Source organism: Ursus arctos, unplaced genomic scaffold, assembly GCF_023065955.2.
Source record: "Ursus arctos isolate Adak ecotype North America unplaced genomic scaffold, UrsArc2.0 scaffold_3, whole genome shotgun sequence".
In the NCBI taxonomy this organism is placed as follows: domain Eukaryota; kingdom Metazoa; phylum Chordata; class Mammalia; order Carnivora; family Ursidae; genus Ursus; species Ursus arctos.
The window spans coordinates 24,579,592-24,605,938 of NW_026622985.1; the positions used below are offsets into that span (position 1 = coordinate 24,579,592).

General features: G+C 35.3%; 1 protein-coding gene across 9 annotated transcripts in view; it reads right to left on the reverse strand.

Moving 5' to 3' along the window:
* Window positions 1-26,347, reverse strand: part of CACNA2D1 (calcium voltage-gated channel auxiliary subunit alpha2delta 1) — a 484,525-nt gene that overhangs the window by 127,081 nt on the left and 331,097 nt on the right. For all 9 annotated transcript variants that reach the window (XM_044386064.3, XM_026504644.4, XM_044386072.3 and 6 more), the window contains exon 7: window positions 4,101-4,232. In XM_044386064.3, coding sequence (XP_044241999.1) covers window positions 4,101-4,232 — 132 coding nt within the window. The remainder of the gene's footprint in view (window positions 1-4,100; window positions 4,233-26,347) is intronic.

The window sequence follows — 26,347 nt, forward strand, 5'->3', positions numbered from 1 at the left end:
TGGGGCTCGATCCCAGGACCCTGGGATCATGACCTGAGCCAAAGGCAGACACTTAACCAACTGAGCCACCCAGGCACCCCTGTAGCAAAAAATTTTTAAAAGATAGTTGACAAAACTTTTTTTTAAATATAAAATTTCTTCACTTAGATTAATATATGTAATAGATTTTGTTTGATCACCACAAGAATTCTGGGACATAACATGGAAGCTGATTTTCCTATATTATAAATATAGAAACTCAGTGAGAGATAGGGTTGATAGATTTAGCTGAAAGAAATATAGTACACCCAGTTAAATTTGAATTTTGATAAAGACCAGATATGGTTTTAGTGTATTTCCAAAATATTGCATACCTGTATTAAAAAATTCTTTGTTGTTTGCATGAAATTCAAACTTAACTGAGCAACTTTTATTTGACCTGGAAACCCTATTGAGAAGTGCCTTAATCAAGGTCCGAAACTAAAACCTTCATCTCCAGACCACCTCTACCCTGTGGTGTTAACTGGTAGATATCAGTGCTTAGAAATGTGCAAGGGGTTGTAAACAGATGGCTATTTCAGTTTCCTTGTCAACTATAACTGTAATCTCAATTATGTTCTTCAATTTCTCACATGAAGAGAAAAATGAATTTAGGCAACATTACTGTAGTTGATATTCACTCTTGTAAAAATGCTTACTGTTTTCCATTTCCAAAGTACTTTACAGTTTATTATTTCATTGATAACAACCTTCAGGGAATAAACTGAAGAGTTAGTGTTCATATTTTTTTCAGATTTGATGACCAAGGCTGAGAAAATTTGGAAAATCCAACCAGTTTCTCACAGCTACTAGAGAGATCTAAGCCTGAGGTACAAATCTTGTTATATAAAAATCCAATTACATAAAAGTAACATATTCTGTTTCCATTCATAGTAAGATAATTAACAATATTAAAGGCTATTTTTGACCTTTACTTTAACAGACACTTATTAGGGATGAGCTACTCTACCTCATCCTGGCCTGTATCAAAATGATAAGATCAGAAAAAAAACTATGATTCCTACATAATTTTTTAAAAATCACTTCAAAAAAAAAAAAAAAGGACTTTAAACTTGAAAAAAGTGTTGGATGTGTTGGAAACATGTCAGCATCAACAGAAATATGGTGGCTTAGTTTTAAAATATTGTTTTAATATCTTTGATAAAGAGACTTGGTTCTATTATTTTGTTAATATAAAACGAAAAACAACAATCAGTCTTTAACAAAAAAAAAAAAAAAAAAGGGAAATTCTGCCATTTGTGACAATATGTATGAACCCGGAGAACATCAAATCAAGTGAAATAAGCCAGACAGAGAAAGACAAATACTACATGATACCACTTCCATGAGGAATCTGAAAGAGTAAAGTCACAGAAGTAGAGAAGAATGGTGATTGCCAGGGGCTGGGGCACGTGGGAAATGGAGAGGTGTTTAAGGATACAAAGTTCAGTCATGTAAGAGGAATAAACCCTACAGATCTTCTGTTTAACATAATGCCTAGAGTTAAAAATACTGTATTATACACTTAAAAATTTGCTAACCCTCTTACCACAAAAAATAGAATAATAAATAAGACAATGGGAAGAAACTTCTAGAGATGATGGATAGGTTTATAGTACTGACTACAGTGCTGTTATCAGGGGTGTATACTTATGGCCAAACTCATCAAGTTGTACCCATCATGTATGGCTTTTGTATGCCAAAAGGTAGTCAAAAACGAAATGAAATAAAAAGAACTTAGGAAGAGATCACCAAAGTTTCAATTACTTCAAGTGTATTTCATAGCAGTCAAGAGGGCCATTTTAAATGACCTCCTCTAACAGGTAAATGAATTCAAGTCATCAGCCATTCAGTGAACCAACTTGTCTGGCACACCTTTGCTTAAAAACTAAGTACTGTGAGAGGCCGAGGGTTGCTTCCACGGCTAATATTGGGGGAGAATCATAAAGATTCAGTTAAATTAAACATTCACAAATCTTTTTAAGATAAAGCGGACAAATGTCGACATGTTTAAAAACATATGAAGAGGGTTAAGAAAAAAATCAAAGCCATTATCCTTGATTAGTATTTAAAATGAAAGAATATAGAAGATAAGGCTAAAAGTTAGCTATTTGTAAAAAGAGCCATCTTTGAAAAGTGCTTATAACTCAACCTATCTTCCCTTCCTCCGCTTGACCCTATGTTCTCTCTCTCCTTTCTTATGCAATCCTCCCTCTGTTCCCCTTCCTCTTTCTCTTAGAATATTTGTCTCTCTTCCTATTCTCAGCATCATCAATTTCCCTCTGGTACTGGGCTCTTGGCTTTTCATTATTATACTAATTTTCTCTCATCTTTTCCCACCTTTCCATCAATTTCTCATACATGGAATCTGTAATGAGGCAATACAATTTAAAAGACTTTACAGCTATAAAATGCTATAAGTTATTGATAAATGTATTCTTTTATCTGTGTGTTACTGAATAGGTCATCAGGTATCTAATTACTTTTGTAAAGACTGTAAGGTTTATTATACTTTTTTAAAGATTTTATTTATTTATTTTACAGGAAGAGAGAGAGCACAAGCAGGGGGAGCAGCAGAGAGAGAGAGAGGGAGAAGCAGGCTCCCCACTGAGCAGAGAGCCCAAGGTGGGACTAGATCCCAGGACCTGGGGATCATAACCTGAGTCAAAGGCAGATGCTTAATTGACTGAGCCACCCAGGCGCCCAAGGTTTATTATATCAGGTTTATTATGTTCACGAGTAGTGTTGCTTTTTTAAAATATGATCTTATATACTAAAATTTTCAGTCTCCTGATACATGATACTTAACATATTAGTAAATAACTCAAGAGTATTTAGAGGGGTTGTATTACACTGAATCATACTTCTTCAAGTAGAAAATTCTGTTGTAACAACCAATAGGGTAATATTACAAAGATACTAACATCATTTTATTAACTCATGATTTTTTCCAACAATGAAAAGTGAAGTAGGCCTTGACCAGCCCATTGGGTTTCTACAAAAGAACTGTCACTGATCTTACCATCTGGCATTTGCACCCATGCTGAACGTCTACCTGATCTGAGTGCTATTCAGTCTGATGATGCCCACAGACTTTTTTATTTATTGTTATCGCCATACAAAGCTAGATATTAGCTAACGTCTATTTCGCCCCATTTTCACTGGTGTGACTTTTTATTGTGAATAATTCTATTTGTTAAAGATATTTAGAAAACTTAAGTCTCAAGAAGAATTCTTCTATATATCGCAATTGTTTAAAGTCAAATTACATAACATGTATCCCATAACACTCAGGAACAAGCATTTGTGCTTGTCAGCCCATTCTAAAAGGTAAATTTAAAAATACCCTCAGACGTTTCACTTAGTCTTTTCAACAGGTTCTCGTAATCTATACGAGTCGTAAACTTTTCTTTTTTGTTGTTGATTTATTTCTCCTTACCCTCTTTAGAAGAATAAAGGATATTACAAAAGGGTTTGTTCATTTCGATGTGTAAAACATTGATCTTCACTGAATATGTATCATTACTAAGATGCCCTCAAAATTAATCCAACGTGATACTTATGCAAGCTCTATTTCCTTTGAAATTTCATTTCATTTCCAGTCATACTCATTTTAACAAATCCACATTCACTGATTAAAGCAAAGCATCAACACCTTCATACAAAAACACGAACTTGAAATCTGGAGAAATATTTCAGTTAGCTTCTAAAAATACTATTCCATTCTCCAATGTGATTCAACACATTGTCCATGCTGAGCAGACGGACCCTCATCTCAGGACTATTTAACGATCTCTGATAAGCTCCTGTCCCAGGTACACAGACACCTGCTCATGGCATCGCCTGATTCCAGATGTCAACAGCTTCAGCTGCTCCTGAGGTCTCTCGGTTTCAAGTGATTTGGGTAAGATACAGAGCCATGTAAGGAAGACTACGCTTCCGTAGAGAAGTAGTGTGGTATCTTTTTCTCACAATATGGGAGAAGCTAAGAGATTTTTAGCTTAATATTAAGAAATACCAAGAAATATTAAGTCTGGCACTTACCATTTGATTTGATACCCACTGAGTCACGGAGCACCTACCTGGATAGTATCGGGCAAGGCCTGTGGCACTGCCGAACACCTGCCACAACAACGAAGGATCTTCCTCTCGATTTTTTTTGAAAACTTCATCTAAGGCACTTGTCCAGTTGAGTTCATTTAACACAATTGTTGCTGATAAAGAAAAAAAAGGAAAAATTCAAATTTATCATTAGTAATTGACTCTGTCTTCATTTATTTGAAAAATAATGCTATACCTTTCATCACTTTATCTCTGAAAGTACTCTAACCCAGTGGTTGTCATTTAGACATGGAATTATTTCTCCAAACAAATTTTTTTTTCCAAAGATAAGTTTTTTTTTTTTTTTTAAGATTTTATTTATTTATTCAACAGAGATAGAGACAGCCAGCGAGAGAGGGAACACAGGCATGGGGAGCGGGAGAGGAAGAAGCAGGCTCATAGCGGAGGAGCCTGATGTGGGGCTTGATCCCATAACGCCGGGATCACGCCCTGAGCCGAAGGCAGACGCTTAACCGTTGTGCCACCCAGGCGCCCCTCTCCAAACAAATTTTTATATGACGAAGGCCATACTGACATTCTGGGCTGGGTAATTCTTTGTTATTCTGTGCTTTGTAGAACGTTTAGCAGCATCTATGGTCTCTACCCACTAGATGCCAGCACCACATACCCGCCCCCCAGCTGTGATAAGCAACATGTTTCCAGACATTGTCAAAATACAAACAAAACTGCTCCCTCCTGCGAACCACTGTGATACACAGAACAGGCAACAGCAGCTCTCCTGGTTGAGAAGAGGGGCGGGGGGGCACACTTGGCCTCACTTCCCTCAACTGCGGATGAATCTCTAACACGCTAACATAATTTGGTTACTGGAATTGAAAAAAAAATAAATGTTTGTCATTTAACATAGTCTGTTAACTGTTTACACAAGAACAACAAATGTATACATTTTGACAAAGAGAGAATTCATTTAGAGGCTTGACAATACCAATGTTAGAAATCGGAAATAGGGGCGCCTGGGTGGCACAGCGGTTAAGTGTCTGCCTTCGGCTCAGGGCGTGATCCCGGCGTTATGGGATCGAGCCCCACATCAGGCTCCTATGCTATGGGCCTGCTTCTTTCTCTCCCACTCCCCCTGCTTGTGTTCCCTCTCTCACTGGCTGTCTCTATCTCTGTCGAATAAATAAATAAAATCTTTAAAAAAAAAATCGGAAATAGCTGATGCTTTACTGCTACCTTTGTGAGCATTAGTTCTTTTTCTCTGGTTAGTTCAATTAAATATTAGAGAATGATGCTAATAAGGGCCAGGCCATCGATTTTGATTCTTACTTATAATTACTGATTGAACTTGGATAAGTATTAAAAACACATGCCATCTATTATAATGAACAAGAAGCAATCATAATGTGGGATTTAGCCCATTAAAGATTACGGGCCTCCATGATCAGAGCATCTTATTTCTAACATAGTGAACATTTACTTAGCTTAGAATATTATTTTCCCCTTACACAAAAAGATGACATACATCATCTCACATCTTTTGTTTTCACTCTACACGGAAAATATGTACCACGCCCCCAGCAGATCAGGAGACCGGACCACTGTGCACTTGAGAATCTACAGTCAAGCCTAAACAGTAGAAATGAGTGGGGGGATAAGAACTGGAGATACTGCTGAATTCCTGCTCTTTTCTAGGACCACAGTAAATAAAGGAAGCAAATGCAGTCATGGTTAAATCACATCCAATATTTTGTAAAGGTAAAAGAAACAAGAGTTTCTAACAAGGAAGATGTGCAGCATATGTGTTTATATTTTTAAGTTTATCATTTACAAAAAAATGAAAACAAGGGTATTGTGAAATTGTCCTGGGACTGGCATCCTAATACATTTCTCATTATTGGGAACTAACAAGATTTCCATCTTTATGGATGTGATTACTTGCAGAAAGATCGGTTGTGTGTGTGTGAATATTCATGAGCTGGGTTAGATCCATGGTGCGTCTGAGAGACTAGTGAATTTATATTCAAAAGCATGATCCAATGAACATTAAGTGGCCCGTTATATAAAAATTTATATTCACATAGATAACCTGAACTAATACTATTCATGAATATTTATAGTTATATACAAAACATCACAGAAAAAGAGGAACATTGTACTTTTCTTTAAACATTCATGAAACTTACAGTAATATTCTATTGAACAAATAATGTTTATTTATGATCCAGATACACTTCATTAATTGCCAATCTACTCTAGCTATCTCTTCAATTTCCTTCACTCTTTAATTCACGTTAAGCAACAACTGATATCTAATTATTCTTAATAAAGTTTTATTTGTTTTCAAGGCTGCTAATTGTTTTCTCCATTTTATTTGATAACTACTAAGTATCAGGCTTTGATATGCTGATTGTTAATTATACTTTTAGGTACTTGGGGGAAAAGTCAAGCTCTGAAATTTTCTTATTATGTTGATGGGTCTTAAAGTTTGCAGCCTATATACCTGAAAATTTCTTTTCAGATAAGACATTACTAAAGTACGTATCAAAATGTTTTCTCAAAACTTGTTCATCTGCAAATGAGCCAAGGACATAAAGAATCTATAATAAGAGGTGCTTGAACTGATTTTAAGTTTCATTCAAATGAAAGAAATGGTACTGTATACCTGTCACATATGCAAGGCTTAATCCCAGATTAAGGATTCAGATGCTTCCATTTGCCCTCGTATATTTATAAAGATTTTAGTGCGATCATTACTCTGTTAGTCATTATCTTTACTTGAATGTCTGAAGCAAGAAATCAAAAGCAAAGAATCTGTCGTGGGAGTGCAAGTTAGCTCCAGTCTTTAATCATAGAACTTAAGAGAGACCATTCATTCAAATTCTTTAAAACACCAAAACTACGAAGTAAAATAAATTGCTGCATTAGGAATTAATTTTTTCTCAAACCATACTGAACAAGTTAAAATGTATTAAAAAAATATGTAAAGCTTCAAAACAAACCAAAAAGTAGGAATGCTATTTTAGATCCTTCTTGGCTATTGGGTTATATTTTTCTGATCCACGCAATGTATTACATTTGACTAATACACGTATCTTATTTTGGTTTCTTAAATAGGGTTCCTAAAATGAACAGACTTTTATCTGCTTAACCTTATAAAATGAAATAGCTTCTCCAGAATCACTAAGGTGTCTCACATCTCTCCATTTCTATGCCATTAGCGTAACTCAGAATAAACAATACTGAAATAACTGGGTAATCTGCAGAGGACAGAAGAGTGAAACTAATGCGGAATACTGGCCATTCTAAAAAGAAGTTTATGTCATTTCCTGAATCTATTATCTTCCCCTGCTACTTCCATTATAATTACCTACACAATCTTTTTCTTTCTTTCTTTCTCTCTTATTTAAATTCATAAGTAGACTTTATTTAGAAAGAAGTTTTTAAGTAATTCTTCTAGCTACAACTGCATAGAAAGCCTGGTACATTAGAAAAGTAGAAGTTACTATTAGATTTTTTTGTTGTTGTTTTGTATTACCGAGTGTGTTTATGCGGTTATGCTAGAGCCTTTTTGTTTTCAACCAGTATTTTTAGTCTCTTCTATTTCCCTAAGACCATAGTACTTAAAAGATATAAAACATAATCTTTCTATGATGAAAAAAATAAAACGAGCCCAAATACAACAGAAAATTATTTCCAACAAATACTACTGTTTAATATTAATGTGAAAATGGATTGTTCATTCTTATAGACTCGACACTCAAGAAGTAATTGTAGCATTCTCACTAAAATTCAACAGACTTTGTTTCCCTTTGTCATTATATATTACAAAGCCTTTTGAAAGCAATTACTTTTAAGTCTCAATCTTTACTCGAATGTCTACAGAAAGAAATCAAAATGCAAAGAATTTTATTTAATTACAGAAATCATATAATTTGATAACCAAAAAATATTTCATACAGGAATTTCAGAATAAATTATTTAAAAAAAAAAATCTTGGAATATTTCTTGGCCCCAAACAGACCTTGATCCTTTTATTTAGACAGATATACTTCAGAACACAAATAATAGCTGTGACTACTTTTCTATAGGTTGTTTATCAATATTTAACATTATATTGTATTTCACATTTTCAATTACACATTGTGTATGTATTGCATTATTTAACATACACTATATTCATTCATGCCCTTTTAATCACTGCTCCCCACAAACTAGTAATGTTTTCCACTCACACAAACTTTGAATTTCTCACTTGAACAGATCTTGGAAGTACATGAGTGGCCTACATTTTTTTCCCCCACTGTGGAAGATTGGTCAATAGTGATCTAGCCTTGACCCTAGTGCCAATTACTAATGAACTTAACTAAGCGTCTTATGGCTGCATGAAGAGTAAAGTTAGTCCTCATTTTAGGTCCACTTTTAAGAAATGGAGATCTTTATCTTTGTTAGAATGTTTTATTTTGCAAATAAAATAAATCTTTTATAAATGTGCAAGGCTAAGCCTGTTAGAAACCATGAATGCTAGAAAAGTCAACCTTGACTTGGGGGCCTCTATTCTAAATGGTATGACAGGATTTCACTGATAATTGATTCAAAAAGCCAAGTATACATCTCTATTCTCCCTATACTTAGTTTCCAAATACATGGCCTTGGTGTTCAGCAATTCTCTTTCAGGATATTCTATTGTTCAATCTGGCTTCTCAAGGGAACAAAGAAAAATCTAATTTGTAACAGCACAAAAGAAGTACCTTACATTTCCTGCTAATTCTTCTAAGATACATGACTTAAATCCGTATCTTATTTATGACATGGATTACAGATTGACAAGTTCTGAATCCTTTCCTCTGCAAATTTCAAGCCATAAAGCATCGCACTACTGTTCCTTTTTAAATCTGAATACATTTTCTTGACTTAGTCAAGGTTCAGGGCCTCACCAATGTTTTAAGAGCACCATATGACTACTTGAAAAACCTTAAGATTATTTATAATGCCTATACATATCAACTACATCTTTCAAATGAAACTGAAACTAGCAAAATAAAGAAAAATGTAGGATTTATTCAAAATATAAAATAACTGATAACTTTGCATCAAAAATGTATTTTATAAAACACAAGATAGTTTTGACAAGTCTTTGGTAAGACCTGTATATATTAAAACTATGAAACAAAATAGATACGAAAATTACTCTTGTTTAACAATGCTAAATAAGTTACAGTTAAATAAGTAAAACAAGAGAATTGGTCAAAATATTTAATATACTATTTCCATTTAACTAATAATACTGCTCTAGTATAGCCTTGCAATTAGGTAACATCGGCATGTGTTATTTAAAGTATTGCTACTGATACAGTCAGTGGTACTGAATTAACCACATACTGTGGCGCAAGTGTGTTAACCATTGTCTATGCATTATGCCATTTAATATTCAGAATGACACTTTGAGATACTAATATTACCCCCTTCTTAAATGGCAAAAATAAAACCTAGGAAAGGTATTCAATTCGACAAAAAACAAAAAAAAACACTGTGAGAGCTATAGAGACAGCACTAAATTGTGTCAGATTCTTAAATTTGTACTGTTTATGAGCATCTGATTTCTAAGCTTTCATTACATGTGTAACTCTGATTATCTACAATTTTAAATATGAAAAAAAAAAAAAAAAGAACTATATCTTTGTAGCACAGTGTTTCTCAACCGAGAGCACTATTCCTTCCCGAGAAATAGTCAGCAATGCCTAGAGACATTCTGATTGTCAAGAGGCGTGACAGGCTACTTGCATCTAGTGGAGAGAGACCGGGGATGCTCTGAACACCCTTCCACACACAGGATGACCCCCACGACAAGGCATTACCCAGCCAAGTGTCACCAATGCCAAGTTTGGAAATCTTGCTCAAGTACAACTAGAAACAGGACCTTCAATGCACTTTTTAAAAAGCAATATTCACAATGAACAGGATCAACAAAAAGCCAAAACAAAATTTCTTCAAAGCGAAAGTTAATCTAATTTAAAAATAGTATTTTATGAAAGTAAATTAACACTTTGGGCCACACTCTCATATCCTTTGGGTTGGACAAATTTTCATTTTAGTCTCAGAAATTCTAATACACTATTCTCATACCTGAATAATAAGTAAGGGTTTCGAAGCTACTTCTTAGTGCCATTAAATATCATTCTCTCCCACCGCCTGTTTTTGGACATTCACAGAATATTACCAGTTTTGCTTTGTTTTTCTTTTAATGAGCCAATGCTTACTCTGTGATTCTAAACTAAGATTTTATCTTTATAGCAAATGTTCATTTTATCCTGTAGTACATAATGTAGTTATTAAAAGTTATATTTAACAGCTGAGCTGAACCAGATGTCACTAATTTTATTCATCAACCTCATCTCTAAAAAGAAAACTGTTAATAACAAGAAACCCACTGATCCAATTAAGTACACACACAAAAAGAATCCACTTTAAGGACTAGACAGTGTGTATAAATATTAAAATGAACGAATCTTTTTAGTGGATTTGGCTAATGGAATCTCATCTAATCCCAGTGTAAATGAAAGATTAATAAGATACAGGGAGATTGGAAGACCAAATCTCATCTCCCTAATCACGTCTCCGGCACCAGAGTCTACCTCCCACTGCGGATGGCTGAACAAAAGCCTCCAAAGGCACATGTGAACCCTGATGAGGAGATAAGCCTTATTCCTACAGTGAATTTGGTACAAATATTAAAAGGCCCTTGTCCTTGTCAGTTTTCTAACTCCCGTATTACTGAGATTTCCGCCCTTGCTCCCTCTCTCTTTAGTTTCCCATAGACTGAGCACCAGGCTAATGCCCAGAACCCAGCTGTTGTTCTGCTTTAATGAAATCTGCAAATTGTGGCGTGCATAGGAGGAGCTCAGAAGAAATCCACTTCTCATTACAGAAAATAAGAATAATGCAAGGGAAATGGAAGACACTAGGATCTAATGTCATGTTTATTAATGGAGGGATTTTAATGTCACTTTCAATAAAATGGTAATTACTTGTAAGATTTTTCTTGGAGGCACATAGGGGTTCTGCTTCAGAAATATTCTAAGTATAGGAAACAAGGAAAAACCTTTGTTTTATCCTTCAGGCATTCTAAGTTTTTTTCCATTTCTAGTATCCTCAAGACCAAATAAATGACTAGTAACTTTGGTAGCCAAGAGACTTATCACTGGCACAACAGGCTACTTTAATCATTTAACCCCTTGTGCTTCTGCTGTTTTTATTTTAAAAAAATAATAAACACAAATACAGTAAGGATCCTAGATGATCTGTAGGCTTAGTGTGAACGTCCAACAAGTTTACGAAGAAAAGGCAATCTGAGAACAACGGCTGTAATTACAATCCTTTCCTCAGCTGCTTGAGAACTTGTATGGTGCATATGTCCTTCAGCTGTTTGACACAGATGGAAGCTTCCTTCCAAAGCTCAGCATATTATTTCAGTCTTGTCAGTTATTTTACGTGAACAGTAGCATTCCTTTTATATGCAGCAATGAGACTGTAATTTGATTTATTTTGTAATAAAGCCACATCCCTTTTGTCTGCTTTATTTGAAGCTCTCACATGATGAGGTATTCCTCATTGGAATCACGTGACTGAAAAATTCTAATTTTAAATTTGAAAACATTAATTTGTAAATAAAACCCAGCAACTTTCGAGTAATTACCTGAAGATGATGATCCAATTGCTCCCACTGATAGTATTTCACCAAAGTCATTTTATCAAAGATCTATTTGTAATTAAAATTGTAAAAAAAAGTTAAATATCTATTTCTACATATTCGTTTTATATTTCAGTAGACACAGGGCCTGCTTAATTTTGAACAAATGAAAATACCTACAATGCCCTAAACATCTTTTATTTAAACTTTTAAAAGTGAAATAAAATATGGGAATTTCCCAAAAAAATAAACTCTGAGACCATTCAAATGGAGTTGGGAGCCATATGATAATATTCAATTAAGACCAAATTTTAAAAACCTCAAATTGAGGTGTTTTTTTTTTTTTTAAACACATATAATATTTTCCTGGTGGGATCCTTTCCTCTGAATACTTAGCATTTATGAATTTAGTATGTGAATGTATGTAGTGTTGGCAAAGACTACTCTCACTGACTGCCTTCCCGCTCATAGACCTCAGGTCTTGATGCCAGAAGGAACTATCTGACCTTCAGAAAATGAATCTCTCTTAAACCTATTTTCCTCACCTGCGCAATGGGGCTAATAAGAGCGCCTGCCTCACAGAGCCGTGCTGAACATTACACGTACTTAGAACACCGCCACTTAGTCACTGCACAAAAAATATCACCAGCCCTTATCATTATTATCTTATTTACCTCTTAATACCCAGCCTACAAATGGGTTTTTAAAAATATCTTAATAGGGAATCTAGATGGCTCAGTCTTGATTTTTGGCTCAGGTCATGATCTCAGGGTCATGAGATCGAGCCCTGCATTGGGCTTGCTCTCAGCATGCACTCTGCTTAAAATTCCCTTTCCCTCTCCCTTTGCCCCTTCCCCAACTTGTGCTCGCTCTCCTTCTTTCTCTCTCTTCTTCAAAAAACAATTAGAAAAATAAAAATAAAAGTATCTTGATGGAACAATTCTGATTGAGCTGCTAAAGCGCTAGGATGAGGAATTAAAACCTTGTATTCTCCCCTTGCCTCAAGGATTGGCCCCAAATTAATAGAGAATGACGCTACATCAATTTTACATTACATGAAGAAAACGGAGTGTTAATTCTTCCAAAACCATGGACATTGTAAGAGAATGCAAACTGAAAGAAGAAAACAACTAATGATATCATGTAATGGGCCATGTAATGTTGGTGAGGAGATAATTTTTACAATGGGATACTTCCAGTGCTCCTGAAATCAAACCACCCTGGTGAATGCAGCCCTGAATAGAGCATGGACACAATAAAATTTTGGTGGAAGAAATTATATATAAGATCTAATACATGTACCAGAAGCAACAGATGCACACCTGTACGTGGAGTTATGAACACACAGTTCTGGTAGAGCTGAGAGGAAACTCGGGCTGAAAATTACAGACCAAATTAGACCTGGGAAATCCCTCGCCTTTGCTCGGAGACTGCCCACCTGCGTAGGGACGTTAGTGTCGATGTGTACAGCTGGACTGCTGAATTCACTAAGAAGGCTCAGAAAGTACGGGAGCTGACTAACAAGATACGGTTGAAGGAGGATAACAAGGCTCCTGGGGAACAGGGTGGTGCTGTCAACGAGGCACACGCTGCCCGGAACTTAGGGATTTGTGTCAACCAGTTTTAGAACAAAGAAACGTCTGGTGATTCTAAGGTGGAAAGATCAGACGCCCTGGAACATGGTACGTGGTAGTTGGCGATAATGAAGAAGCCCAGTCACTTGGTTTAAATACCACACACTGCTTCACAGTGAAAACAAAACAAATCTAAGAAATTGAACTCGACTGTTACAGACTTGTGTATAAAATCTAATATCATTTCTAAGACGTGAGGTTCATATCCTTGTATCTCTGGTTGCACGTGAATAGAGATTTGTCCCCACACATCTAGTATTCATACCTGCAGAACCCTTAGCACATGCTTGGGCATTTTTAACAAATAGACATCTATAAAAATACATCAACTGTCAGCTTTCAGGATGCTTACAACACACTGAGCATGATTCGTTCAGATTTTAATGTACAGTTATTGACACAGGAATTTTATATTTATCAGTCCTGGCTAGTGTGTTGTTCAGCAAATAATTTAATAAAAAAATAATTATTTTTCTATCTTAATAAACCATGTTTTTAATAAATTAATAAGTCATAGCTTAATACCCCACAAAAGCTTGAATTTATCAAAGTCAAACTGGAGGAGAAGCTTGAGCTATTTTGAAATAGTTTTAAAATATGAACGATTCAACACCTGATCAAAACAGATGATTTGCACGAACTATTAGAACTGGCTTAAAGGTTTTTGATGTTAAATGTAATAGAAGATGGTAAAAGACCAGGCCATGTCGGTGCTACCATCTACATACTGATTTCTCTTCTTCTAGGGCCATATTCACTTAGGTCTTCAGCAAACCTTCAGATGGTCTCCCTGCTTCCAGTTTCACCTCACTTTCACCCATTCTTCCCACTGTTGCCACAGTGTTCTATTCTGTAAATGCCCTCCCTAATTATACGTCTTCAGTTCTTCTCCATAAAAACTGGTCTTACCTGGTTGTCTTCCCAATCTCCCGACTGGGTCTTCCACTGCTTTTCCATTTGCCATAAACCCAAGCTATAATGAGACGTGTGCCTTTCTCAGAGCAAACAGTGCTGCTGCCTGCCTCCCATAGCACTGCACACACTGTCTTCTCACTTTGGACTGGGTCTACCAGTTCCATTTGTCAACCTCCTCCCTTCTTTCTTAGCACAGCCAGCATCATCTTCTCTGCAGGGTCTTCTGTGATTTTTCCCACCCCACCTACCCTCATTTAGCAGACTAAAACCCTTCCCACTCTCCTACAGCTTTTTCTGTAGACCTCTATCACATGCTTCCCACATTTCAGTATCCTTGTTTATTTGCATGCTTCCTATTATACTGTCCATTACGAGGGCAGACACTATGTTATTTACTTTTCCTCCAATGCCTAGAATATAGTGGAAGAGGTAATGGGATGGGACTGTTCTGTGTTTAATATACAGTTATACAACAATGGACAAACTAATCTATAGGGTTCTAGTTTTTCAGGTAGAAGATGAAGAGTACCTAGGATATCAAGGGTTGTTAGGAAAAATGAAAATAATGCTATACTTAATGCATAGGAGGCATTCAAGGAACAGTAATGACGAACATGGTCAAGTACTAAAAAACAGTTGCAAGTAAATGAATATATTAATTGTATTTTCATGTGTTAGGTCACCTTTTTAAGTCAGAGGTAATTTTCAGTGAAGAGTAAAACATTTTTAGTTTAACCTTCATTATGCCACATTCTAAGCAGGTACACATGATCCAAGAATTCCTTGTCCTCCCTTAGATTTAAAGTGATAGGTGAGCGCACTCCTCATCCGAACCAGAGGAGCTCATCAATTCTGGTCGTCTTTTTGGCTTCACTTCAAGTTCGGAAATAGATCAACCCTTTTTAACACACACGTTTTGAAAAGGCTGGTGTACACACTACAGCCCAGTTTTTAGAAGCCCTTTAAGTCACCAAATATATCTCAGAAGCTTCCTATTAAGTATCTCCCAATCTGTGTGTTTCATTTCTTAATCACCTAATTTCTATCGGACACTCATCTAACCAACATTTACTGAGTTTCTCTTCTGTGTCAGGCACCGATCTGAGAGCATGAGCAGGAGTTGATAAATATTTTTCCCGAAGAATCAGGAAATATTTTTAGGTCTATGACCCACATGGTCTCTGTCACAATGACTCACATTCAAACTCTACAAAAAAGCTGCCAGAAGTGACACATTAACAAAGGGATGTGACTGTGTCTCATTAAAACTTAGTTTACATGGCTAAAACGTAAAAAAAAAAAAAAAAAAAAGACAAAAAGTGTGGGTGAAGATGTGGAGAAAAAGGAACCACTGCGCACTGCTGATAGGAACGTAAACTGGTACAGCTGCTATAGAAAACAGTATGGAGATTCCTCAAAAAATTATAAATAGAAATACCCTACGATTTGATAATTCCACTTTTGGATATTTACCTAAAAAAAAATAGTAACACTAATACGAAAAGATACACGCACTCCTGTGTTTAGTGTAGCATTATTTACAACAGCCAAGATCTGGAAGGAACCTAAGTGTCCATCAACAGAGAAACGGATAAGGAAGATGTGGTGTGCACATACATCTATGTGTATTTTATATCTATAACGGAGTATTATGCAGGCACAAAAAAGGATGAGATCTTGCTATTTGAGGCAACACGGATGGACCTAGAGAGTATTTCTCAGACTGAGAAAGACAAACACCATATGATTGCACTCATAAATGGTTATCTAAAAATAAAACAAATGAATAAACAAAAAGCAGGATCAAACGTATATATACAGAGAACAACCTGACGGTTGCCAGAGGAGAGGGAGACTAGGAAAAATGGATGAAGGGGAGTGAAAGATATAGACTTCCAGTTACGGAGTAAGTCACAGGAATAAAAAAAAAAAAATACAACCCCCCCCCCAAACCCAAAGCATAATGAATACAGTCAATGATACAACAGTGTAGTGATGTATGGGGACAGATGGTAGCTACACTTGTGGTGAACATAATGTATAAACTTGTCACATTATGATGTTGTACACCTGAAACTAATGTAACACTGCATGTCAACTATACTCAAATAAAAATAGATACATAAATAACACTTTAATTACCACAATAAGTGGTAGGTCTGTGGGCCAGAGTTAGCAGGCTCTTTCTTCTTCAGAGCTAGAGGGTCATTCCAACAGTCGAGCCCTGGAACATCCTAGAAGTCACCTAAATAAATAATAACCTATCACAGTTGTTTAGTGCTGTTTAAATAATTGAAACTGGGGATGTCACAGAGATTGACTGGGCGGCTACATAAGACTGGACTGTCATGAATATTCTCTCTGAAGAAATACTTTAAGCTGAGATGTGAAAGACAAAGAACTCACCATGGAAAGACTGACGCAATGCATTCTAAGATGATAATAGACACGAATAATACTGACAAATAGGAAATTCACACAGAGCAGCAGAATGGCTTTATGATCTAGAACGATATTTCAAGGATAAAAACTCACACAGTGTTCCTGCAACGCCAAAATATCCCTACAGATACATGTGACACAAAGGAATATAGAACAGATTAAAAATGGTTTGGGCACTTTTACTATAATAAATGAAATCCTAGAGAGGTGAAGGTCTAATTCCAGCACTGTATTCAATCATTCAAAAACATTTATTAATAATCCTTGACTAGGCTCTTGGAATTAAAATCAAATAAATTGTGAAAATTCTTCTCAAGTTGTTCTAAATCTAATAGAGAAGACAGAGAGATAAATCAAAGCAGCTTACATCAAATTTGGCTTTTGTATCCCAGACTCTGGTAACAGAAACCTGACTATGAAGCTAAGTAAGTGTTTTCTGAGAGTCAGAAGGTGTGGTGGTCACTCTCGAGTTCCCAGAGGAGGAGGCAAACAGAGTTTGAAAGAGGAGTGGAGATGCGGTAGGAGGGCTAAGTGGTTGACTCAGCCATCACCCCGGGCAGGGCACAGGGTTTTTTGTTTGTTTGCTTGTTTTGTTTTTAAAGAGGCTTTCCAGGAGCAAGACGTTATTCAAAATGGCTAAAAGGGGGGTGTGGGACAACAGTGGCAGGAGGATTAGAGACACACAGCTATTCTGACCCAGAAGTACTAAAAACAAAATAAATTTACTCTGAGAATTATAGAGACATATAAGCTGGTGTGCAAAATTAACATATTTGCACTTGAGACTTCCAGAGAAGCCAGTATGGTAGAAGACTGAATGCAGTTGAGAAGCAAGACAGACATGAATGGGGAAGACAAGAGAGAAAATTAGTACAGTCAGGTCAGCGCGGAATACTAATGGTCTGAACTTAAAAAAAAAAAAAAAAAAAAGAAAGAAAGAAAGAAAGAGAAAGTGGTACACATGGGAAATGCAAAGAAATTCAAAAGACTGAAAGGAAAGGGGTGTCAGCTTGGCTCTATCGGTTGAATGTCCGACTCTTGATTTTGGCTCGGTCATGATCTCGGGGTGGTGAGATCAAGCCCTGTGTCCAGGCTCCACACTCAATGGGGTGTTGGCTTGAAATTCTCTCCCTCTGCCCCTCCCCATCTCCCTCTCTCTCTCAAATAAATAATACTTAAACAAAAACAAAAACAAAAAACAAAAAACAAAAAAAAAGAGGAGAAAGATTCTGCAGATTGTAGTGACAGACAATAGGATAAGGGGAAAAAAAGAGAACTGGTTTTCTGGCTTGGGCCTGAATAGCACTATTAACAAAGATATGAACAGTGGAGCAGGAGGGATATTTGGGACAGTGATGAATTCCATTTTAAGCATAATGGGGGGGGCTGTGAGATATCCATTAAAAAGGGTTATTCGAGAGGCAATTACAGAATTGAATGTGTAGCTTAGCTACGGAAGCTACATGGATGAATCCGCTTGAGTGTTCCTGTTTCAGTAACACTTCAAAGTACTGGTTTGAATGAAGTTAGTTACTGACACCAATAAGCTCTACAGAGGCTCAAGTACTCCAGAAGCTTATCAAAGAGAGATTGCCAAACGGAAACAATGTGGACCTCTCTTTCCCCAGAAGAAGTAATCAGAGGGCAGAATGCTTTATTGTCTAAAGTTTCCATTTAACAAAGAACCAAACGTGCCGTTCCAATCTGATTTTCACACCTGCATTAAAATAAACGCCCCAAATACAAATTCCATGTATCTATGCATGCCTCACAGTCCATCGAGAGAGGATATAAAAATACTGAAACCCATAAAAACCCATCAGCTTCTCATGCATTTTTTTGAATTTTGCTTTTTAAAATGGTTATTGACTTAAATCAAGTACCCAGGGATACAATGCCTGCACCTCTTGTATGTAGAACACTAACTAATGCGCGCTGTGGACTCGGAGAAGCTGCAATTCCCCTTCTGCCTCCCTCAGAGTGATGAGGTCATCTATTGTGCCTTTACACTTACAGAGCCTCAGGAGACCGAGGCGCGATGATTACATGGGCTTGTAAGACCGTAAAGTTGTACCACAGGAGTCGTAGATGTATTATAAAAACACTTCAAATTGCCGAACGTGCTCTTCTCTCCATCCCCGCACGGCTCTCCTCCGCAATTCGCTTTACAGCCTTTGACTTTCAGAAAGGATTTAAACCAGCATCAGCGCTGAATGCACAAATGCCAACCACCCTGACTCACAGACGGCAAGACTGACGAGACTTAACTACGGAGAAACCTACCACACTTTTATTCCGAGAGAGAAAATTTCAATCAACCGTTCAGGAAAATGTAGTATCAGGAGGGAACAAACAGATCAAGACTTTTTAAATCTTAGGTTTCATAAAACAAAATTAGGCCGTTGTTAAGAAGTAATAAACTCCATTTAATCTTAAACACACAGTTAGCATTCTGATATAAACATCGATGGGTTACTGAAATGGATTTTGCCATTCTTCCCAGAATGTATTTTCTTTGATATTAATCTTATTCATGTTTTTAAAAGAAGCCTGTACTCTCTTGTCACTTTGTGTTCCGTATCAAACTGTTGGAAGCCAGGATCTTTTATATTATTTGTCAGTTTCTCTGGCCTTCCAAATCAATCTGAAGCAAAGCCTTTCATTTCTTTGATTCAACAGAAGTTCTCTTATATTTATTCTACTAAACTATCAATCTCCCATTTTTTTGCTCTTTTATCTGCTATTCCTAAATATGACATTGCCAACATTTTGTGCTTAAAACCAAAGCCTGTGTATAAAAACATACACATGGATCAATGGAACAGAAGAGAGAGCCCAGGAATAAACTCAAGCATATATGATCAATTAATTTACGATAGAGGAGGCGAGATTATGCAGCGGGGAAGGATAGTCTCTTCAGTAAATACTGTTGGAAATACTGGACAACCATATGCAAAAAGAATGCAACTGAATCGGTATCTTAGACCACACACAAATATTAACTCAATATAGGGATTAAAGACTTGAATGTAAAATCTGAGTTTATAGAACTAAAAGAAAACATAGGCAGTGAGCTCTTTGGTGTTAGTCTTGGCAATAATTTTTTGACTCTGACTCCAAAGGCAAGAGCAACAAAAGCAAAAATAAACTAGACTACATCAAACTAGAAAGCTTCTGAACAGTGAAGGAAATCATCAACAAAATGAAAAGGCAACCCACTGAAATCAAGAACCTATTTGAATATCATATCTGGAAAGGGGTAATACCCAAAATACTTTAAGAACTCACACTACTCAATAACAAAAAACAAGAAACAATCCAATTAAAACACGGAGAACCTAAACAAACATTTTTCCAAAGAAGACATCCATGGCCAACAGAATGAAAAGATGCTCCGCTCTTCATCAGGGAAATGCAAATCGAAACCACAATTAGATATCACCTCACACCAGCTGGAACGGCAGGTATCAAAAAGACAAGAAATAAGTGTTAATGAGGATGTGGAGGAGAGGGACCACTCAGTGTGCTACTGATGGGAACGTAAACTGGTGCAGCCACTATGGAAAATAATATGGAGGTTCATCAAAATATGTAAAAATAGAAAAAAAAGTACAAATAGAACTACCTTATGATCTAGTAATTCCACTTCTGGGTATTTATCCAAAAGCAAAACAAAACCAAACAAACCAATGAAACAAAAAACACAAAAACATGAATTTGAAAAGATATATACATACCTATGTTTACTGCAGCCTTATTTACAACAGCCAAGATAAGGAAGCAACCCAAGTGTCTATGGATAAGTGAATGAAAAAGAAGTGGTGTGTGTGTACACAATGAAATATTTCACAATGAAATATTACCCAGCCATAAAAAAGAATGAAGGACATCTTGCCATTTGCAACAAAATGGACGGACCTAGAGTATATTATGCTAAGTGAAATAAACCAACGACAAATACCATATAATTTCAATTATATGTGGAATCTAAAAAAAAAAAAAAAAACATGAACAAACAAAACTCAGAGAAACAGAAAACGGATGGGTGGTTGCCAAAGGGAGGAGGGTTGTGGGTGGGTCAAGGGTGGAGGAGATCAAGAAATACGAAGTTTGAGTTATAAATTAAGTCATGGGGGCATAAGGTACAGCATGGTGACTATAGTCAATAATATTGTACTGCATATTTGAAAGTAGCTAAGAGTAACTCTTCAAAGTTCTCACTGCAAAAAAAAAAAAAAAGTTTTTTTTAAACTTTGCTTAGTAATAGATAACTAGACTTAATGTGAACATTCCACAATGTATACAAATATCAATTATTATGCTGTATATCTGAAACTAATAGAATGTTATATATCGATTATAATTCCATTTTTAAAAAAATGCTCCTTTATTTTATTAACATTTTTTGACATTTTTCCTACTTTTTAAAATTAGATATCCTTAAAAAAAGTAGCAATACCTTCTACAAGGAGGTAGGGGTGTGTGTGTATGTATGTGTGAATCACTATGGGCAACAGATATCATTCTATCATCTATTTAAACTGATATATGCTTATATGCACATAATCAATACCATTTAATTCATTTTAAAAGCATTTAGTTATAATAGCCTTTCGAGATGCTGTCGAAACTTCAAACAAATTTTTGTGTGTGTATGAGGACAGAAAAAACATTTTTTATGCCTTTGGAAATTCCAAATATAATGACATTGCAGTTCAACTTACTATTCCTTTTTCATTCTCAAAGAAGCTTCTCCTGAATGTAAATTTATTCCCTTCCTTCTAAAGATGGGCCCAGTGATCTTTCCACCAATTGGAATCCATCTTATCATTTTATAGGAAATTTTTTAAACCAAATTTTATAATCTCCTATTATTGGGGGGCCTTGTTGGCTCAGTGGGTTAAGCATCTGCCTTTGGCTCAGGTCATGATCACAGGGTCCTGGGATGGAGCCCCATGTCGGGTTCCCTGCTCAGGAGGAAGTTTGCTTCTCCCTATCCCTCTGCTCCTCCCCCCTGCTCATGCTCTCTCTAAGTCTTTAAAAAAAAAATAAAATCTGTTATTGTCCAGAGTTTAGCATCTTTTATTTAATAAATCTTTCACAGGTATTACCAGTTGTTTGAGCATAAATATGTATTCATTATAAAGAAAATTTCTCTAAAATTCATGAATATTGTTACATCCACTTCTAAACAATTCTTTCCCTTAGATCAGAAGAAGTTGACTTTATGCTATTAACATCAAAATACAGACTATGGGAGGATACTTCTCTACTTTTTTTTTTTTTTTTTTTTTTTTTTTTTTAGATTTTATGTAATTTGATAGAGCGCACAAGTGGTGGAGAGGGGCAGAGGGAGAGGGAAGAGCAGCCCCCCCCATTGAGTGGGGAGCCCAGTGTAGGCTGGGTCCTGATCCCAGGACCCCCAGATCATGATCTGAGCCAAAGGAAGACGTCTAACTGACTGAGCAACACAGGCACCCCTAGCTTAAGGTATTTTTACTGAAATTTGAATCAATGCAGTTTGCTGGAAAAAGTTCTACACGTGAATGCTATACATATATGAAATGTATACACATGAGCATTTATACAAAGTAAAATCAGGATTAAGATTTGAAATGATATTTTAAATATTTCAATTTTCAGAATATTTCAAACAGTTTTTATTTTTCTGGCAAATGCTTTAATGTCATTTTCTAAATACAGCTTAGAAATTTTTAAAACTTGTAATTTTTGAAATGTATAAATTATAGTTAAGACCAGGAGTTTTTGGTTATATGTTTAAGATAAAATGGAATTTAAATAGTTGGCACTCTTTTACATTGAAATCTATACCTCACTGTTTATACCAAATACAAATGTAAATGCAGATACAACACATATGTAAATGTAACATTCCTTTACAGACTCCTATCCTCAGGGATTCTTCTGTGTATTTATATGATTATATGAATGAATTAATTTTGTAGTAACTATACACTAACATAAAATGAAAATCTGAAGAAGAAAATAACTGTGCATGTGCACTACCATATGTACTAAAAGGAGGTGAAGTTTGAAATTAAGAATGTCTTGGTCACAACAGAATTTTCAGCTGTCACTGCACCAAATCAGCCTTCCGTACCTTTACTACAACAGAGGGTCTGAATTCAGCATGGCCAAAATCTTGGGGATGTGGACAGAAGATGATGGGTAGGACGTCTTCATTATTTACCCAGAAATTCAACAAATGAACCGAGTAAAATGCCAAATTAGACACAGAACTCATAAAACAAATAAAAACCTAAAAGCTCCACAATGAAACTTTTAAATAACATAGTTCATTACACTGAAAATCATGAAGGCATATACTATTCTAATTTGACCCACTGAAAACCTTTATTTTTTTCAATTTTCATTAACATTTTCTGCTTCATTATAAGACTTGATAGAAATATTTCAATAACATTTCAATTAAATATATAAAAAATCTATATTCTTTATATATGTATATTTTTTTACAGCCAACTAACTCAGGTTAAACTTAAATCTATTTTGAAAATGTCTTCCAGCCTGGTGATTAAAGTGTACATGTTAGTTCAATTATATTTTGTCATAAATTATCAACAGTCTTATCTAAGGGTAGTTAACATCACATATAGTAACAATTTAATTTTGAGTTTTTTAAAACTGATAAACTAGAGATTATCATTTCAACATGTAGGATTTATGTATTTTTATAGTACCTCAATTTGACTGCTGACTTGGAAATACACAAAAATGTGGATTTGAAACTGTCAGTCTGAAATTAATCTATCATTCAGTGTCCTAAGAGAGAGAGTTATGAGATTGTTTTCCCTAAGCAGTCATAGTTTTAAAATCTGGATTAAAGAAAGAAAGAAAAACAGAATAAAAGATTGAGAATAAGAGAATAAAAGTGACATTTATTTTATAGCTGTAGATAAATCTGTTTGATAAGGGACTTAATATTTGGTAAATATGAAGTTTTAAAATTTATTTTGGAGACAATCTTCAAGATTAAAATTCTGATTTTCAAATATTTAGGGGAAAAGTCCTGAGAAGCACAGGAAGCCAGGTAGTTAGTTATTTTATAAATAGAATGATGACGCAAACGTAAGTAGATGAAAGAGTGATATTTTAGAGCTTAGGTAGATAGAACTATCAGAATGTAGTTGATATGCGAGTATGTGAGTGTATATGAATATTTACATGCATATAATATGTATATGATTTTAGTGGGTTAAACATCAAAGTAGTTTGTGTGTTTTTCTTCACTTGTCCTACAAACCCATAGCTTATTGTTGGGGGGATCCAGGAACGGAAGAGGGGTTAGTCTTTGCAGTACGTACTCATTTAACTCAGGGACTCAGACTGATGCAAGTTTCATCTATTTCCACCCATATGGCCATGGGGAGGGAAGAGAGTTTCAGAAATCTAATGCAGACATTTAAATTTACCAGCTGAAAAGCCACACACAGCATTACCACCATAACCCACTGGACAGCACCAGTCAAGTACTGGTTGCAGGAAGGAAAAGTATGACCCTTCAAATGTCTAGAAGAGAGACTCAGAGATGAGCAATGCCGTCTCTACTAAGCTTTGGCATTTAGCACAAAACACTCATTAAAAGAGCATTCATGGAATGATTATTTTTAATTTCATTAAAAACATAACCTATTATCTAGACAATCACGGCTTCTCTTTTAATTATGATCTTCATAGAGGAACACAAAAGCAACAACCTAATAAAAGGTTGAGTCAGGACTGTCTTTGCAATCATCTGTGGAACATGGTTCCATGGAGAAGACTGTTCTGATAAAGACAGGAGAAAAAGTTGGCCACATATTGAAATTCTTGAAAAGTAGAGAGAAAATACTAAAATATTGTGATTATGCTATTATGTGACACATAGTCCAAATAACTCCTCTTTCTACCTGATTCCTAATGGTTACTACTAGATAGAGCTTATACTCTATCTAGTTTGCTGAAATACTGTAATATACAAAATGCATGTGAGTCACAGTTACTTAACAGCTTTATTTTCATTCTTATCTTCTGATTCTCTCATATTCTCTGTATAAAGCAATACCAGTTATACAATTAGATCCTTGTAAACTAATATACATTTATTCATATTTTCTTAGAATACATAAAAAAAGAGATCACTTTCAATCTTAGCATATTCTTTTAGAGAAAGATAGAAACAATTTATGTAACACCTAGGAGTAAAATATATCTAAATACCCAGACAGGTATTGCTAATGCTACTCATTCATAAGAATTGGCTTTATGGTAGCAAAATATTTTATCATTTATGTTTAGTAAACTTAACTGAACCTTAAAGATTAAAATCTTACCAACTCTGACAATATACCACCTATTACACAAAAGGCAACCATAAATTAGAAAATTCATGTTTTTCAAAGTAAATATACTTTCAAATTCAGAATTTCAGATTCACAGTCTATTTATTAAAATATTAAAATCTCAAAATTTGCTTAAGTTCATGTTCACAAACTACACAGAATATGGCAATAACCTTGACCAAAGAACTATAAACAGAAACTAATCAATATCAAATAATTCTAACTTAGTTCACTGATATTCAATTCTATAATTCATCCTGCTTCATTGAATATTAAAACATTGATTTCTTTTAACTCGAATGAAAAACAGGATGTGCATATGTGCTCAATTACACGTTAAGATTTCTAGATGATATTTATTAGACTAAGATTAAAATAAAAAAAAACTTAGTATATATTATGATTTATTTACTTATTTGAGGGAGAGAGAGAGCATGCATACATGAATGGGGGAAAGGCAGACAGGGAGGGAGAGGGACGGAACCTCAAGCAGACTCCCTGCTGAGTGTGGAGCCCTATCTGGGGCTCGATCCCATGACCCTGAGATCATGACTGGAGTCAAAATCAAGAGTCAGACGTTTAACCAACTGAGCCACCCAGTCACCCCTATAGCTAAATTTTCTTAGGAAAATGAAGGCTGCTAATATAATAGATTTTGTTTTAACACTCATCTAACAATGGTCTGCTTATTTTATGTGCTTTTAATCCTTTGAACAGACCTCTGAAGTAAGTACTATGGTATGTACTAAAACATTCTCACAAATGCTAATTTCATTTTTGCTAAATCAGTTTATTTAAATATTCACTGGACTACCATTGTCCTTTCAAAATTTTAAAATTTCTCTACCCCTTAATTTTTTTTTTTTTTTTTTTGGAACCATTCTCCATTTCTATCAAAGGCTATCCATTGTACTCCAACCTTCACCATTATAGAACTTCTCAATTTTTCTACTTAAGAAATTTTTAAAAATATCTTCAAAACAACCTACAGCATCCTTCTGAGAATAAAAAATATCAGACAATAAGTTGAATAAATTTAGGCTCTTAAGAAAAGATTTTAACAGGGTTAAAAAACAAACTTCTACTTACGATCATGGACAAGAAACAAACAACTTTTACGCAGGAATGAACCAATTAGCAAGGCCTATATTACTATATTTTTCCAAAGCTATATACCTTAAGCACTATTTTTTTTAAAAGGGTTGCGTCTTATTCATTAAGTTAAA